We start from the raw sequence: 18,419 nt of genomic DNA, 5'->3' as shown, positions 1-18,419 counted from the left end.
TGAGCTTATGCATATATATACTTCAATTTGTTTATTCATTCACTTGATATGTACATATGAGTATATGTATACATACAATTACCTTGATATATTTTATTACATCATCTTTATTTTACTTTGAGTACCGTGTTGGGGTATAATTTACAATGTGTGCATCCATTTTAAGTGTACTATTTATTCAGCAAGTATATGTGTGTGTGCATGTGTGTGTAATACACACACACATATATACATACATTCAATTTTGTGAATTACTACCACAATAACAAATATAGAATATTCCCAACACTCAAAAAGTTCCTTTAAGGCCCTTTTTTTTTTGTCAACCCCACTGCTAGTTCCGCACAACCAGTAATCTGCTTTTTGTTAGTATAGATTAGCTGCTTCTAGAATTTCATTTAAGCAGAATTATACATTTGCAATTTTTTTGTTTTTGGCATCTCTTGCTTAGTATGTTTTCTGAGGTTCATGTTGTTTATATCAGTAGTTTTCTTAAATTTTTCAGTAATAATAGTCCATAGTCCATTGTATGTATATACCTCAATTTGTTTATCCATTCACCTGTTGATCAACAGTTGCTTCTTGTTTTGGGGTATTATGAATAAAACTGCCATGAACTTTCAAGTACAGTCTTTGTGTAAACAGGTTATTATTCCTGTTGAGTCACATACCTCAGAGTAGAACTGCTCAGCATGTAGTGATAAGTGTATATTTAACTTTGTAAGAATTTACCAAGCTTTTTGCTCCTACTAAATAGTTAGTTGTTCCAGGTCATTAACCAACACTTTGTATTGTCAGTCTTTTAACATTAGCCATACTTGTGGTTGTGTTGTAATACCTCCTTATGGTTTTATTATTTCCTTAGGTCTCATAATGTTTAGCATCTTTTCCAGCTGTTCATTGGCCATTTGTAGATCTTCTGCCAAGTATTCAGATTTTTATTCTATTTTTAAATTGGGCTATTTGTTTTTAAATTGTAAGACCTTTTATATTTTGGGGATACAAGTACTTCTCAGATATCTATCCCTATTGATATGCAATATATTTTTCCAGTCTGAGGATTAATGATTTCTTTAGAAAAATATAATTTTTTTAATTTCGATGAAGTCCAATTTATCTTTTTTTTTTTTCCTTTTGGGAGCTGTACTTTTTCTGTAGTAAGAAATTTTATCCATCCAGAGGGTGTGAAGATTTTCTCCTCTGCTTTTAGAATTTTTATAGCATTATCTCTCATATTTAAGTCTATGATCCATTTTGAGTTAACTTTGTCATAAGGTAAAAGTTGAGGTTCACTTTTTATCTATATGAATTTACAGTTCCAGGGCCATTTGTTGGAAAGACTATTTCTTTCTTATTAAATTGGTACTTTTGTTGAAAGTGAATTGACAATATATAATTGCATGCAATTTTCCTGAACTCATCTCTTCTATTGGTTTATATATCCTTATACTAATACCACACTGTCTTGGCAAGCTCTGTGGTAAGAATTTAAATCAAGTACCGTTAAGTTCTACAACTTTTTTTCAACTGTTTCAAAAGTTACTTAACCTGTTTTAGTTCTTTTCCATTTTGATAATATGTTTTAGAGTCAGCTTGTTAATTTCCACAGCAATGCCTTCTGAGATTTTGATTAAGATTGTGCTGCCGGGGGATCCCTGGGTGGCTCAGCAGTTTCGCGCCTGCCTTTGGCCCAGGGCACGATCCTGGAGTCCCGGGACCGAGTCCCATGTCGGGCTCCCGGCATGGAGCCTGCTTCTCCCTCTGCCTGTGTCTCTGCCTCTCTCTCTATGTCTATCATAAATCAATCAGTCAATCTTTAAATAAAGAAAAGATTGTGCTGCTGAATCTGTAAGTCATCTTGGGGAGAAGTGACATCTTAATAATTAGTTTGTAATGTGATATATTTATCTGCTTATCTAGACCTTCTCTAAATTTTCATAGCAATATTTTATATTTTCATACCACAGGTTTTACATATATTTGTTAAGCTTAACTTTGAGTAATTCATGGTTTTAGATGCTGTGTGTTCTAAATCTTTAAGCATTTAAAAAACATTTTCGTGTATTGATTGCTAATGCTTAGAAACACAGTTGATTTTTGTATGTCTGGAATTCTGTGGACTCTCTAAATCCATTCCATCTTTTTTTTTTTTTTTTTTATAGATTCCTTAGGATTTTCTACATAGGTGATCATGTTGTCTCCTAATAGAGACAGTTTTACTGTTTCCTTTCATTCTGAATGCCATTTATTTGTTTTCCTTTTTGCGTTGGTTGGGACCTAGAGTGAAATTCTAAAGTAGTGATAATGGGCGTTCTTGCCTTTGGGGGTGCCTGGGTGGCTCACTCGGTTAAGTGTGTGCCTGGCTCAGGTCATGATCCCAGGGTCCTGAGATTGAACCCTGAGTCAGGCTCCCTGCTCAGCAAGGAGTCTGCTTCTCTTCCCTCTGCCCCTCCCCCCTGCTCATGCTCTTTCTCATTTTTACTCTCACTTGTTCTCTCAAATAAATAAAACCTTTAAAACAAAGCACTGAAAGTCTTTACCATTATGAATGATGTTAGCTATATGCTTTTCGTTTTTTTTTTTTTTTTTTAAGATTTTATTTATTCATTCATGAGAGAGACAGTCATAGAGGCAGAGACATAGGCAGAGGGAGAAGCAGGCTCCCCAAGGGGATCCCTATGCGGGACTCTATCCTGGGACTCTGGGATCATGACCTGAGCCAAAGGCAGATGCTCAGCCACTGAGCCACCCGGGTGCCCCACTATATGCTTTTCATAGAAACCCTCTATTAGGTAGAAGGAATTACTTTTGTTACTTAAGTTTTTTGAGTGCTTTTATCTTGTTGAATTTTGTCATTTTTTTTTCATTTCTTGAGAATCATTGGTGTCTTTTTCTGTTAATATGATAGATTGCATTGATTGATCTTCAAATGTTAAAAGAGTCTTGCATTCTTGATACAACTCCCACTTGGTTGTGATGTATTTTTTAGATGTAGGTAATATATTTGTTACGGAATTTGGGGCCTATAATCACTGGGGAGTTTGGATTGTAATTTTTTTCTTTTTTTTTTTAATGTTTTTGTTTTTGGTATCAGGCTAATGCTGGCTGTATAAAATGAGTCAGGCTTTGTTCTTTCCTCCATTTTCTAAAAGACTCTATGTAGAATTAATATCATTTCTATTCTAAATGTCTGCTAGAATTCACCAGTAGGAACCATTTAGACCTGGGGTTTTCTTTGTTTTAAATACTTAAATGGGAATATTTAAAATAGCAAATTCAATTTCTTTAACAGATGCAAGGCTACTCAGGTTTTCTACATGCTGTTGTGTTTTTCCCGCCTTTCAAGGAATTTGTTCATTTTATTTAAGCTGTTGAATTTATAGATGTAAAGTTGTTTATAGTATTCCCTTATCCTTTTAAACATCTGTAGGATCTAAGGTAATATTTCCATTTTCAAAGAACCAGGTATTGATTTCATTGTTCTTTATTCTGTTTCATTGACTTCCCCTCTTTATCTCTTTGCTACTGTTTACTTTAGGCTTAATTTGTTCTTTATCTGGTTTACGATTGTAGCTTAAATTGTTGTAAATGAGATTATTTATGAAGCAATACTGGCTATGAGTTGATAATTGTTAAAGGTAGGTAAGTGATGGATACCTGGAGTGATAATTCATTATACTATTATTTAAATTCATGTATATATTTGACACTTTATATAATACTTTAAATATTTACATAAAGCAAATGAGAGGCTCTTGGGTGGCTCAGTTCGTTAAGTGACCAACTCTTGATCTCAGCTCAGGTCTTGATCTTAGGGTTGTAGGTTCAAGCCCTGTGTTGGCCTCCACACTGAGGGTAGAGCCTACTTAATGAATAAGTAAGTAAATAACACATTAATAAACCTTAATGCATAGTAACTTTTCAAATTTATATGCCTATTGACATCCATTTTTACCTGATAGTATCTGTTTCATTAATTGGTAAGCTACTTTTAGGCTGGCTCTATAGAATTCCTCAATAATTAGGACTTTTTAGGAATTTTAGTGGTTCTTCATGTTTATGGGTGGGGGAAGAAAAGTGACATGAATCTTGATGGTATAAGCTTTTGAAGAAATTGGGATACCTCACGAATAATTAAAGGGGAAAGAATGAGCAGTGTGTCAGTGTTTATGGAAAAGCAAATTGATAAATGTTCAGTAACAATATAGTATCAACAATTATCCATCCTTGATCAACTCTCCTTGATAGTTTCCACAAGGACAAATTTTGCTAACAAAAAATCTGAAGTAATTTTAAAACTGCAACATTTATTTAATGTAGTTAATGGGTAACATTTTCATTATGTTGTGTATAAATTTCTTGTGTTCCCCGCCTCCCACCAAAATTTGTTATTACATTATTTTTTAATTATAATTATCTTAATGTACCTCTATATAGGCTCCATACACCGGGAGCCCGACATGGGATTCGATCCCGGGTCTCCAGGATCGCGCCCTGGGCCAAAGGCAGGCGCTAAACTGCTGTGCCACCCAGGGATCCCCCAAGCCTTAGTTCTTTGACTCTTTCATCAGTAGTACATCCTTGATGTCATACTGTGTATTATAATTTAATATATTTACAGCCTTTTAGAAGCTTGCTTCTCCCTCTGCCTGTGTCTCTGCCTCTCTCTCTCTCTCTCTCTCACTGTGTGCCTATCATAAATAAATAAAACAAAAAAATTTTTTTTAAAAAAATTATAATTATCTTAATGTACCTCTATATAGGTGTTAGAGAAAAATAGATGCACAAATGCTCTACATATCTTTTTAGGAGTAGAATTGTGCATATCACATAGCTTCTCTGTACTTTTTAGTGTGTGTTTTGTATTGTTTTATCTTGCCTTTTTTGTTCTGTAATTTTCTGTTGGTGACTTAACCTGTATGGCATATAGTAACTTAAAATTTTTTTTTCTCAAGTGACACTGCTATTTAGTCAAATATATAGAGCATCCCCATTTCTGCTTACTTGTGGTGTCAATAAATTCACATGCTAATCTGAGTTGATCTGTGTTTCTTATTCCCACTCAACCCTCCATACCTATATACCAAAATAATAATAGTAATGGTAGCTATAGTAAATGATACGTTATATGGTGCGTTTGCTCTTGAAAGAGTTGGGGATAGCGAATTCTTTTTATTTTGCTTTGCTTTAAAAGTAAACTTCTATTCACAAACAGAAGCTTATAGTTTCTGAGTCCACTTATATTGTGTAATATTCGTATTAGCTAGAGATCCAGTGGTACAAGTGTAAAGAGACTACCTAAGCAGAGAGAGGTAGGAGAGGAATCTTTTAATCCATTCTAATATGAATACAGGTACCCCATTTTTTGAAGAAGTATAAATCTCGTGACTATCAGAAGCTTTGCTTGGCTTCTGTAGAACCATTGTATTAGATTAATAATCCTGAATTGGACTTCAGTGTTCTGAACTTGAAACTTTGACCACACCTTTCCATTTAGTCTCATTCTGAAATCTTAGCCTAACACTGCAAGGTATAACCAGTTGTTGCCTTGATTAATACCTGCTCACAGTTCTCAATTGTACTAATATGTAGTTGTACTTTTATGAAGGAATGAAGGACTCTAAAATAGTTTTGCTGCAATGCTATAGCAAGTTTTAACAAACCTCCTGGAGTTTCAGATTTTATAGTGGTGAACCTGGACTCTCCCCGTTCGACTTGTATGGTCTTACTTGCTATGTTTAAGAAGTTACTGCGTTTGCTGCAGTAGAATTCACACAATACTGTGTGATGAGGAAGAAACAAAATTTTATGTCCGGTAAAATAGCAGCTGCCAGAATTAGTTATGCCTTCCAAATGTCCACTCCGAGTCAAGACATACAGCTTTGCCGGTGTTTGAATCCCATTTCTGCTACTTACTAACTGTATGGCCCTGGGTAAATTACACATTCTGTGCCCCATTTTTCTTAAAATGAGAATAGTAATAGCTCCTACTTCACAGAGTCGTTACAAGTTTTAAATGAGTATGTTAGAAAATTGCCTTGTATTTATAAATGTTAGCTGTTCTTAGCTATTATTATTACCAGTGCTTCCTCAGTATGTGCTTCTGTTAGAAACTTGTGACATCACCTCATAAATGTTTATTTCCATGCTTTATTCTATTGGCGTAACGGGAGAGTCCCTCCTTTATCCATCTTCTAGATCTACCCCAACGTGCTGTGCAGAGTATACATGTAGTTCCTATAGTTGAATGAAGCTACAACTGAGATTTACTATATAAAATACATACCACGTTCTGTTTTTGAATAAAATCAACTTTAGTTGTAACTCGTTGCTATTAGAATTTTTTAAGTTGTTGTTTTTTTTTAACGTTTCAGAAATTGCTTTTCGATAGATAAGCCGAATGGTTGTTACAAAGGTATGTCACTTAGTATCTCACTTCTTGTTTTCTTTCTTTTTGGTGTGCCGGTGATGGAAATAGTGCCTCAGTGTGTCTGGAGAATAAATGTGGATGTTCCCGAGGAAGCTAACCAGAATCTTTCGTTCAGTGCTGCCGAGCGGTGGTGGGAGCAGACAGATTTGACCAAACTCATCCTATCCAGCAATCAGCTTCAGTCGCTTACAGATGACCTGCGACTCCTGCCTGCGCTTACTGTTCTTGATGTACGTTGACCGATGACGGGTCATTAGTTGAAGAGACTCCAGAGGTCAAGTTAAGCATCGATATGCAGAAAACACATGTTTAATTGATAGAATACAAAGAGGAATAAGTTATTGGTGGGCATAGCATGAGGGTTCCGAGTGCACATACTGAACATCAGGCTTCTATTCTCATTGGCTGTGTGACCTTGGGAAGGTTACCTCCTTGTGCCTCAGTTTCCACATCTATAAACCATGACTAAGATTACTACCTATTTTTAAAAATTGTTTTTAGATTTAAATACATTATTGCATGAATCTGTATTTATTTAACAAGTGGTTACTGTTGCTCATCTTGTATTGCAGTTATTTTTCTCATTATTCTAGACATGAAAGCAATACTTGAAATTACATTTTTTTTAACTTGTTTTCAACACTGACTTGAATTATTGAACTTAAATTTTTGTGTGTTTATTCAAGGACTATTTTTTAGTCCCATTTAGTCTCATTTTTTTAGTCTCATTAGTGTTTATTTAGACTATTTAGTCTCGTCATATTGTCAAGGAAAGCATGAGTAGTTTGTTGCACAATCTATGGAGTTCTGATGTACTTAGGAACATCAGAAATCTTTTAGTTCATGTCTGAAAATGTTGACTCTTGTCAAATTTCCAGAGAAGTTTTTATTTTCTTCATTTGTAAAATGAATGGATTGGCTTAGGTGTTCTCTAAGGTTCCTTGTACCTTGAAAATAATATGAGAACATGAGAGGTCCCTCTCCTCTTTCTCTCCCTTTTTTTGATATGTTGACATAAATCATACTATCAAGTGCTATTAGTTTTTAACCCTCTTAAAGGTACAGCTATGTTTTTAAAATACTAGTTTTTAACCCTCAGTGAGGTACAGCCATTTTTTAAAATAGTAATATTTAAAATTGATGACATATCACTTCATGATTTTGAACAGAAGTTTGGTCACTTGAAATTACTTTTCTTCTTTTATATGTAGGACAAATTAACAGTACTCCAACTCTGCTGTTGAATTAGAATAACAATTATTATAGAGGAATTTTGTACAATGGCAAACTCATATATGGTTAATTATGACTAAGATATTGACTGTTTTTAAATAACTTTTAGATACATGATAATCAGCTGACATCCCTTCCTTCAGCTATAAGAGAGTTAGAAAATCTTCAGAAACTTAATGTCAGGTAAAATTTAAGCTTATTTAATTTCAGTGTTGCTAATATAAGGGTGTAAATCTGATATTCTTAAATTTTTTTCTAACATCAGAAAATATTTTTGTATTATCAGAAAGTGGTAAAAGAGAAGAATTTTAAATTTCCTCAGATTTTTTTCCTCAGATTATTTTTATTTTTGTTTTAGAATTACATGTTTTTTCTGATTTTAAAAATATAAGGCCTGTTTTTTTTTTTTTTGAAGTACTTTCTGTTTTATTTATTTACTTTTTTTAAAAAAATATTTATTGAGAGAGAGAGCGCGTATGCACGCCTGGGGGACAAGGACAGAGGGATAGGGACTAGCAGACTCCCTGCTGAGCAGGGAGCCTGAGGACCTAGGGCTTGATCCCAGGATCCCGGGATAATGATTTGAGTGGAAGGCAGACACTTAAGAGACTGAACCACCCAGGCGATCCCCTTTTTGTTTTATTTTTATGTAACAATTTTTACTGGGTATTTTAGTAACTGTATTGTTGATATCTCAGGTTTTAAGTTACTGTGATATTCTAAAAAAATAGAATATTTTTTTAGAATTTCAAATTCTAGGAAATAGGAATTTTGAATAGGAAATAGGAATATTTTGAATATTAGGAAATTGGAAAATTTTGAAATGATTCTTTCATTAATGGTAAAAATGTCATGGTTTAAATATTAGTAGTATTTATTTATTTATTTATTCATGAGAGACAGAGGCAGAGACACAGGCAGAGGGAGAAGCAGCTCCCTGGGGGGTTATCTGATGTGAGACCCCATCTCAGACCTCCAGGATCACGCCCTGAGCCAAAGGCAGACGCTCAACCGCTGAGCCACCCAGGCGTCCCGAATATTAGTAGCTTTTAAAGTTTTCTGAGAACTCCTGGGGTTCTGTAGATGTGCTTCTAGTACTCATTGGTAGGTATATGGGAAGCCAGGCAGCTGAAGTTCTGGCTAACTTTGTTTGCTTTTCAATACACACCTAGACTTTCAAGAAATAATACTATCTTACATGTTATGTATACACAGATTAGAGGAAAGGGGATTTGGGAAGATTTCATTTAGGAGATTAAAAGGTTTATTAAGTGTTCAAAACATAGTTTGAAAAACTGGTTTATAAAATTGGTATGGTTACAGATCTATCTAACAGCATAGTCAAGTCTTAGTGCTCTGCAGGTAAGCTAATTGCTTTGAGGGAAAATGGTTCCTTAGTTACAGTCCTCATCTGTTGAAAAAATTACAAAAATCAGCAAAGATATCTACATAAATGGTGCTAATTATTTAGAGCTACATCAGACCCTCTTCCCCATACAAGTCCAAGGCATGGTTGTGACTTGCAAAGTCAAGAATGGGGAGGGTTGAGAGAAGAGGTGAGGGAGTATGGATTGGGTATGGCAATGGCTTTAGCTTTGGCTTCCAGCACTTTAGAAGATAAGTGTTAGGATGGAGGAAGTAGATGGAGAATGGAGTAGAAGAAATGTGTAGCTAGAAATGTATTAACGTCTCTGCCCAACTATGTCCCTGTGACATTTACAAAGATTTCAGTTAAGTGTCCAACAGTAATAGCCAATTTTTGACAACTGTTTAGTGGTTTTAATTTATTTTAGAAGGTATCTTGTGGTATTTTTGTTTCAACTACTTTGATTTTTGTATAATTTAAGGCTATCTTTACCCCATTGTATTTCTTATGTCACCCTGTTATTTGTTAAATAATTGTAAATGGAATAAAAATAGAATGGAATTCCTAAGTGAATAGTTGAGATAAATCTGGGAATAAGTTAAATCAGGTCATCTCTTAATTACCAGGGAATGTATCATCTTTAGTGACTTGGGACATCTAAAACAATAAACTGAGTAACTCTACAGAAGGACAAAGCTGAAAATTTAAGAACAAAGAAGAGTGAAGTTGCATATTACATTTAGCTGGACATGCCAGGCCCTTAAACAGAAATAGCTATTTTTGTCTTGAGTGCCAGCTTGAAAACATAATCTCCATAGAAGCTGTAGTGTTATGTGTGCCCATATCTCTGTTAAAATTCTAAAATTCAGATATGGGGCACCTAGGTAGCTCAGTCAGTTAAGCATCTGGCTCAGGTGATGATCTCAGGGTCCTGGGATAGAGCCTTGTGTCAGGCTCCCTGCTCAGTGGGGAGTCTGCTTCTCCCTCTCCTGCTGTCCCCCACCCACTTTGCTCACACATACTTTCTTTCTCTCTAATAAATAAAATCTTCAAAATAAAATAAAATTCAGATACAGTATGAAAATTCCAGTGTATCCTTCCACTTACAAAATCAAGAGTAGGCTCTAAGGAAGCAATCAATGTTCACAAATTATTTGGTTTTAAACCTTTATTTCTTTGTTTTCTTTGAAACTCAATTTGATTACTCTAGATGACTATAATTTTAATGAGTTATACAGTTTTTGGATGTGAAGTTTGATAAGTTTTTAAAATTAGTTATCCTATTTCATTTTTTAAAATGAGCCCATGTAGTTAGCAAAAATACCTTTACAAATATTTATGTTGTTACCAAATTACTCAGCATTTATTTTATCAATAGCCATAACAAACTGCAAATACTTCCTGAAGAAATTACAAATCTAAGAAACCTGAAAGGCTTGTATCTCCAGCATAATGAACTAACTCGTATACCAGAGGGATTTGAACAACTTTTCAATTTAGAAGATTTGGTAAGTTGTGATTTTTGAATGTTTATATAATTTGGGGCTAATGGGATTTTTCATCAGGCCAAGAAATTGTATATATGATTGAAATAATGAAAAACATGGACAGCTGATTATATGACTAGATTATCAGAAACTATGTTTCCATTAGATTGCTCAATCAGTAATTGTAAATTTATTTTTCCTATTTTTTCTTATAAATTCACCTTAGGTTTTAATAAAAGAAGAGGGTATGGAAGAGGGTAATAAGGATGACTGTTACCAGAGGATTTTATGACTTTGCAAAATAGAGAATAGTTGTCTTTAGCATAAATGAATTCCCATTTCTATACCCATTCCTTCTTTATTGTCCCCATAACTCTCCTGTCCTTTGAGTGTCCAGACAGTTCCCTTTAAGTCCTGCCTTTTCTTCCCTATTTTTCAGAATGTCACCTGACCTCACAAAATTTTCATTCTATGTCATATCCTAAATAGAGATAACTGCAAAGCAATACAGATACTATTTTAAGAATAATGAAAATAATAGGCACGTTGCTTTGTTCTTTACAAACAGCAAGGTACACAGTTTTATCTTCTAGAACAGATACAGAACTATGATTTATTAAAAAAAAAACAAAACACAGTACCTTCTCTGAAGCCATGTTACTAATAAGGAATTCAGGATTTTAACGTAAGTCAGTTTAACTGCAAAGTGTATCCCTTTTTTTCTCCCACATACCCCTGAAAGAGTAAGATTCCATTGTAAAATATTCGATCTGAAAGACTTTAGCTAGATTAGATTAGTTGTTCCAATATGTAATCTCTACTACACATAGTTACTTCCTCTTATATTCTTGTTCTTTTCCCTATTACATATTTTCAAAAACTTATGTCACTTTAAAGTTTATTTCTCATTAAAGGGAAAGTTAATTCTTTTACCTCTTTTTTTTTTTTCCTGTAAATACATCTTCCTTGGATTTCCCTCATCTGCTCTAGTGCTTGAAATCAACATATATAACTCTCCTCAATCGTTCCTTCAATATCTGTCTTTGTTGTATTTCAATCTGATCAGATTGGACATAAGGTTTGGAAAGTGAAAGGCATAGGTAGATAAAATGAATAGCTAAAGAAGGAGCCATCAGATTTTCTTATAAAATTTAATGGTAAAAGATAGTAATTGATATATAAAAAAAGAAGAGTGTTTATATTAGCAAGGAAACCTAATAAACTAGCAATTCCCAGTTGTTTCCTTTTTATGGGTTCCCAGATAGTCATTTGCATAATGAAAGGATATTTCAGTTGAGAATTGTGTTAAGGACAGTATTAAATCATAAATGTGAACAATATATCACATTAGAAATATAAGCATATTTAATAATTTAAGAAAGTACTATTTCTTAAAGTTATATAAAAACTTTAGCAATGGTACTAAATATTGAAGTGACAGCATACTGATTAATTTATATGCAAATGTACATGCTTTATATCTAACTTATTGACTGCAATAATTAAATGTTTGACTTTATTAGTAATTTTGTTGATTAGGGTTCTTTAAATACCTTAAGAATTTTTGTGAATTAATATCTTTTCTCTGTCAAAAACTTAACTTTCTTATTTTGAAATAATTTTAGATTTATAAAAATGTAGAGAGTACAGAGAGTTCCCATAATTTGACATTTTACATACCCATGGGACATATGAAAAACTAAGTTATTAACATTGGTACAGTATTACTAACTGGACTATAGATTTTAAGATTTTCCTAGTTTTTCCACTAATATATATATATTTTTTTTTGGTTCCAGGATCCAATCCAGAACACTATATTGCATTTAGTGTCAGTAACATTTGATATTACAAAATATTTATTTAGTTGTAGTCTGTTGATTATTAGTGTTTAGTGTCAGAGTTATAGATTGTTGTTTCTTGTTGTAGACTGATGTCATTTATAATAGTAACTTTATAAAAAATAGCTGATCTAGTGTTTTTACCTTTTTCTGTCTTCTTAATTGATTTAGAGTTACAGAATGCAGCTGTTTAATGTTAGACTAGATGAAAGTCTTCAGAGAACAAGTTCCCTTAAGTCATTTTTTTCTTATTCACTATTGCAACTGGCCCTACCTAACAGTTGGCTGATTGCTAATGGGGTACTTACACCTTATTCAGATGTCATAAGAATTATCTGATTGTCTTTTAAATGAAGTTTCAAAAAAAAGTTCTCTCAAAACTGTTTATGTTTTTTTTTTTTAATTTTTATTTATTTATGATAGTCACACACACAGAGAGAGAGAGAGAGAGAGAGAGAGAGAGAGGCAGAGACACAGGCAGAGGGAGAAGCAGGCTCCATGCACCGGGAGCCTGATGTGGGATTCGATCCCGGGTCTCCAGGATCGTGCCCTGGGCCAAAGGCAGGCGCCAAACCGCTGCGCCACCCAGGGATCCCAAAACTGTTTATGTTTTAAAGAAAAAACAGAAGCAGTAACTTAAAACAGGTATAGACATTCGATAAGCAAACTTGAATGAAGAAAAGTAGTAGAGAGTAAACTCCTGGACTTAGTCAAAGCAGACTTGCTGAGGTCAGCAGAAGAACCAAGAGGGAATATTTTTTTTCCTTAAAAATTAAAATGTCCATTTTCTTAGCTGTATTTTTTTTCAAGAGTTTTCCTTCCTTGCAAAGATATTTTTCATTTCATTTTACAGTTTACTCATAGTTTGCCTAATTTTTCACAGATATTAAAAAATATTGGATGAACAAATAGATTTTTAATTAAAAACAATGCATTAGATAGCATGACTTAATAATAACAGAAACCTTTTTTTTTTTAAAAAAGAAACCTTTATGTAAAATATTTCTGAGGTCAATTCGTTCTGATTCCTTTCTGCTACATTATTGGGCATATGGTGGTCTCATAGAACATTGAGGTAATGAATGACAGACAATTTTTGAAATTGTCAGTGATTGAGAGTTACAAACGATTATCACCTCTGAAATATTCTTTCTTTATGTTGCAATCTCCTCAAAATCCTGGAATCACTTTGAGGCACCCATCATTTACTTATTTATTCATTCATTCTTTCTCTTTCTAAAGGATATTTCCAACAATCGTCTTACAACTGTTCCTGCTAGTTTTTCTTCTCTCTCGAGTCTGGTGCGACTCAACATTTCCAGTAATAAGCTGAAGAGTTTGCCAGTGGAAATAAGTGGAATGAAAAGTAAATCTTTTCTATTTTAAAACATACATAAGTGTGAAGTTGGTGCAACTTATATTTAGAAAAATAAATTGTAATATAGTTACAGGAAAGTAAAATAATAAATTTTATGGTGGTAAAGCAAATAATAGCGGGTAGTCATATTTTTTGCAGACCATCATTGTCTAACTTAACTTCCTAAACAGTTACCATCAAAAGCATATTTTGGCATATCAAAAAGAAGAAAATAAGATATGATTATGAATCACGGTAAAACTGTATACCTGAGATATTGATTAGAGTTATCTCTTCATTCATTCATTCAGCATTCAATAAGAGGTATTCCCCTCTCATAGGTGATTCTCCTGGTGGTTATGTTATAGCTTGCAGACTCCTTGTGGTCCAAAGGAAAGACATCAGGAGATGGTGTCAAAAAAAAAAATGGCCATCATTTTTTTTTTTAAGGTTAAAATAGTGGTTTTATTGAAGTTTACCATTGAATCATTGTGTTGAACATATTCTAGAACTAATATTAAGGGATAAAAAAGATTGAAGGTATGTTTCAGTACCTTTTAAATAATTATACTTAGTTCTCTTAGAATTCTTGATTTAGAGGGCAGAATCATTATAGTGAGTCCTTTGTTTTAAAGACTATCATTATTTCTTGGTTGATGAGCATACTGTGTGTCAGCTGTACACTGTTTACCTTATCTAGTCTTTTCTGCTAATCATGTATAACCCCTCCTCATTTTTTTTAAGCCTCCCTTTTGTGGAAGTTACAGGAGTGATTTTGTATAGTTGATTATAGATCAGTTTGAGATAAATTTGTAAAATTGTGCTCTTTTTACTTTAGATTAATAGTCATTTGTCATTTGTAATAGGAATGTGTAAGTTAAATCTTCCATAAATTGAGTTGATACTTTAGGGGAGCCTTTACATGGGATAGCAGTAACTGAAACTTTGCTTGTCTTTGCTGTTTTTCAATAAAGGTGCTAAAAAGTAGAGCTAAACATAAAATACATTATCTTAATATATAAGAAGCTTGGATTTTTTTTCATAAATTGGACATATCTTGAGAGATGGGAAAACAGAGAAATCAGTAGAAAAATACTTTGAATTTATAGCAGTTTTCCCAATATTCTATATAAATAATGATCAAACGCTTTCTCCTTTTAGCCATGACAGTGATACTTTTAAACTGTCACCAATAGGGCATATACGTGTTTTTTTCCACCTTTAACAACTAGACCCCAAGAACAATATCTAACACTTGTGTGGTTCTTTTTAACTCAAATGCTTTTACATATATTGTTTTGCCATCACAAAGTTAAATTAGGTTAGAAAGATGTATATTTTTTATATTTTAGAGATTCATAAACCTAGGCTTCTAAATTATCTTATAAAATGTAGAGCCAAGGCTTGAGTTATGAATCACAACATTTCTGTAAGGGTTTGAATCCTCTTACTCCATCCCCATTACTCTTTCCACTATTCAGTGCTTGTATTCTCAGTACTCTTAAATGCAAACAATGCAACAAGTCTGTTTTAAAACAAACTTTTCAAAAAAAAAAATTGAACAAACTCTTCTTCATAGAATTTCCTGGATTTGGGGTGGATCACATTGTGACATTTTTAAAAATGCTCTACACAAATAATACATAAATTATTATAGCATTTGTTGAAAGTAGTGCTATTACATTTGTTTTGAAAAGCAAGTAGCCTCTTTACTAAAAGAAGCAGTCTGAGGCAGTATCAACTTAGACTTGCATTATATTAAAATTTGTAGGCTCAAAATACTGCTAAAACGTTGTAAAATGCATATCACCTATTCAAACTAGAGGGTTGAGAGTGAATTGAGGAAAATATAGCCATTATAAGTGGAAGAATCTGAGACGTGGATTAGGGAGAAAGCTGCTTATGAAATGCTTAAGGGAAAGAAGACCTTTACTTTTTTCCATTTTTGTTTTCTTATATGCCTTTTAAGAAAGAAAAATCCAGGAGGTAAGAGAGATGTTGCAAGTAAGAACATCCTTCTCGAGCTATAGTATGCATTCTTGTCCATAGTGTTAGCTGAGATGTTAGAGAAAGGATGCAATTTAAGCAAAAATAGGAAAAATGAAGACAGGGAGGGAGAGAAAAGACAGTATGGATAAATGGAAAAATAGGACATATATAGAAATCCAAGGCTTTTTGACAGAAAGTCAACTTGCTTACTTTAAATACATGTGTCTAATACTAGCCAGTTACTTGACATCCATTCATACAGTTCGTATGCATGCATGTTTATGTCTTTACCTGAAGCTTTTTCTTTTTAAAGATGTATAATTATTATAGGGGTGCCTGGGTGGTTCAGTTGGTTGAACGGCTGACTCTTGATTTCACCTTAGAATATCAGGGTTGGGAGATCAAGCCCTGTGTGGGGCTCTGTGTTCAGCACAGAGTCTGCGTGAGATTCTCTCTCTCCCTTTCTCTCTGCCCCTGCCGCTCTGTAAATCAATCAATCAATCTTAAAGAAATAAAAGATATATAATCCTGAGGAAAATAATATCATAGTGTGTAGTTTATATTTTTAGAATACCTTAACAGAGTACTAGAGTGTTTTGTTTTTTACCATTACAAAGATAACTTGGAGTATTATTAAACATCCTTTAAAAAAAAAGATTTTATTTATTTATTTATGAGAGACACAGAGGCAGAGACACAGGCAGGGGGAGAAGCAGGCTCCATGCAGGGAGCCTGGTGTGTGGGACTTGATCCTCAAACTGTGATCATGCCCAAAGGCAGAGGCTCAACTACTGAGCCACCCAGGCGTTCTTATTAAACATCATTTTAATGCCATTTCCCTTTAATTATAATTAAATATAAAAGCAATCAATGTATGTTTTTTTCCTTCAGTATTATTCTAGGATTCTTGATTATTATAGCAGTATATAGTAGCATGGGTTCGTAATTCTTCATGACGTACACATTCTTTGAATGTATACATAATTATAGACCAATATTTTTCTCTTTATTAAAGTATTTTTGTTTTTCACTTACTATGTATTGTAGGATTAAAGCATTTGGATTGTAATTCAAATCTTTTAGAAACTGTACCTCCTGAATTGGCTAACATGGAATCACTAGAATTGCTTTATTTACAGAGGAATAAATTACGTTTTCTACCAGAATTTCCTTCTTGTAGATTATTAAAGGTAATATTTATTTATTTATTTTTTAAATAATAAATTTATTTTTTATTGGTGTTCAATTTGCCAACATACAGAATAACACCCAGTGCTCATCCCGTCAAGTGCCCCCCTCAGTGCCCGTCACCCATTCACCTCCACCCCCCGCCCTCCTCCCCTTCCACCACCCCTAGTTCATTTCCCAGAGTTAGGAGTCTTCATGTTCTGTCTCCCTTTCTGATATTTCCTACCCACTTCTTCTCCCTTCTCTTCTATTCCCTTTCACTATTATTTATATTCCCCAAATGAATGAGAACATATAATGTTTGTCCTTCTCCGATTGACTTATTTCACTCAGCATAATACCCTCCAGTTCCATCCACGTCAAAGCAAATGGTGGGTATTTGTCATTTCTAATGGCTGAGGAATATTCCATTGTATACATAAACCACATCTTCTTTATTTAAAGGTAATATTTAGTTGATTACTAAATAACTATATATTTTCCAAAAGTTAATTATGAAAATGAAAATTTTAATCTTGTTTTAAATTAGGAATATGTATTATATGTTTTCCCTATATGTTTCAGAATTTTAATGACTAAATACGTTAATGGTATTGTTAGCAGTATTTTTGTATTTTTATTTTTATTTATTTTTTAAAGATTTTATTTATTCATGAGAGACACACACAGAGAGAGAGAGAGAGAGGCAGAGACACAGGCAGAGGGAGAAGCAGGCTCCATGCAGGGAGCGCGATGTGGGACTCGATCCCAGGTCTCCAGGATCAGGCCCTGGGCTGAAGGCGGTGCTACACCGCCGAGCCACCCAGGCTGCCTGATTTTTTTTTTTTTTTTAAAGAAATCATCAAGTTTAGGAGTTTGTCCATCTCATCTGGGGAGTAGTTTATAACTGGAGAAGTAGATGATGAGGCCAGCATAGTAAGGTGGAGCCATACTGTAGGACACCCGTAGTACTAGGAAGGAATATGTATCTAATTTAAGTTGCCACATCTCCTGTTTACTTGACCATAATCGAGTCTGTTTAAAATTAATTACTTTCTTTTGGTTTTAAGTATATAGCATTAGCATTGCCTTTTAAATTTGTCATAAACGTTGTCTTTTAACATTGTTCTCCTTCATGTGTTTTTGTATATTAGAGTTATAAGGGCTTCTCTTAAACAGAATGGTGGCAGTGTTAAAAGGAACTGAGAAAGTTATTTAGTTGAAGATTAATTATCCATCTGATAATTATAGATTCTGTTAATGGGAAATCACTATATTTAATAATCACTAATGAGGAGCACCCAAGTGACTTAGTTGGTTAATTGTCTGACTCTGGGTTTCAGCTCACGTCATGATCCTCAGGGTTGTGAGATTAAGCCCCATGTCGGGCTCCCTGCCGAGCATGGTGTTGGCTGGAGATTCTCTCTTCTGCCTCTGACCCGTTCATGTACTTTTTCTCTTACTCTCTCTGAAATAAACCTTAAAAAAATGATTACTAATTAAAATGTTGAATAACAACAAACTAATTATAATTTCTTACGCTTATTCC

General features: G+C 33.7%; 1 protein-coding gene across 2 annotated transcripts in view; it reads left to right on the top strand.

The window, feature by feature from the left end:
- Positions 1–18,419, top strand: part of LRRC40 (leucine rich repeat containing 40) — a 48,777-nt gene that overhangs the window by 7,828 nt on the left and 22,530 nt on the right. The window contains exons 2-6 of one of the 2 annotated variants that reach the window (XM_055339415.1): positions 6,479–6,660; positions 7,773–7,846; positions 10,408–10,537; positions 13,600–13,723; positions 16,751–16,893. In XM_055339415.1, coding sequence (XP_055195390.1) covers positions 6,479–6,660; positions 7,773–7,846; positions 10,408–10,537; positions 13,600–13,723; positions 16,751–16,893 — 653 coding nt within the window. The remainder of the gene's footprint in view (positions 1–6,478; positions 6,661–7,772; positions 7,847–10,407; positions 10,538–13,599; positions 13,724–16,750; positions 16,894–18,419) is intronic. The other variant, XM_055339416.1, reaches the window with a different exon arrangement.

Source organism: Nyctereutes procyonoides, unplaced genomic scaffold, assembly GCF_905146905.1.
Source record: "Nyctereutes procyonoides isolate TBG_1078 unplaced genomic scaffold, NYPRO_anot_genome, whole genome shotgun sequence".
Taxonomy (NCBI): Eukaryota; Metazoa; Chordata; class Mammalia; order Carnivora; family Canidae; genus Nyctereutes; species Nyctereutes procyonoides.
This window is presented reverse-complemented; position numbering and strand designations above follow the sequence as displayed.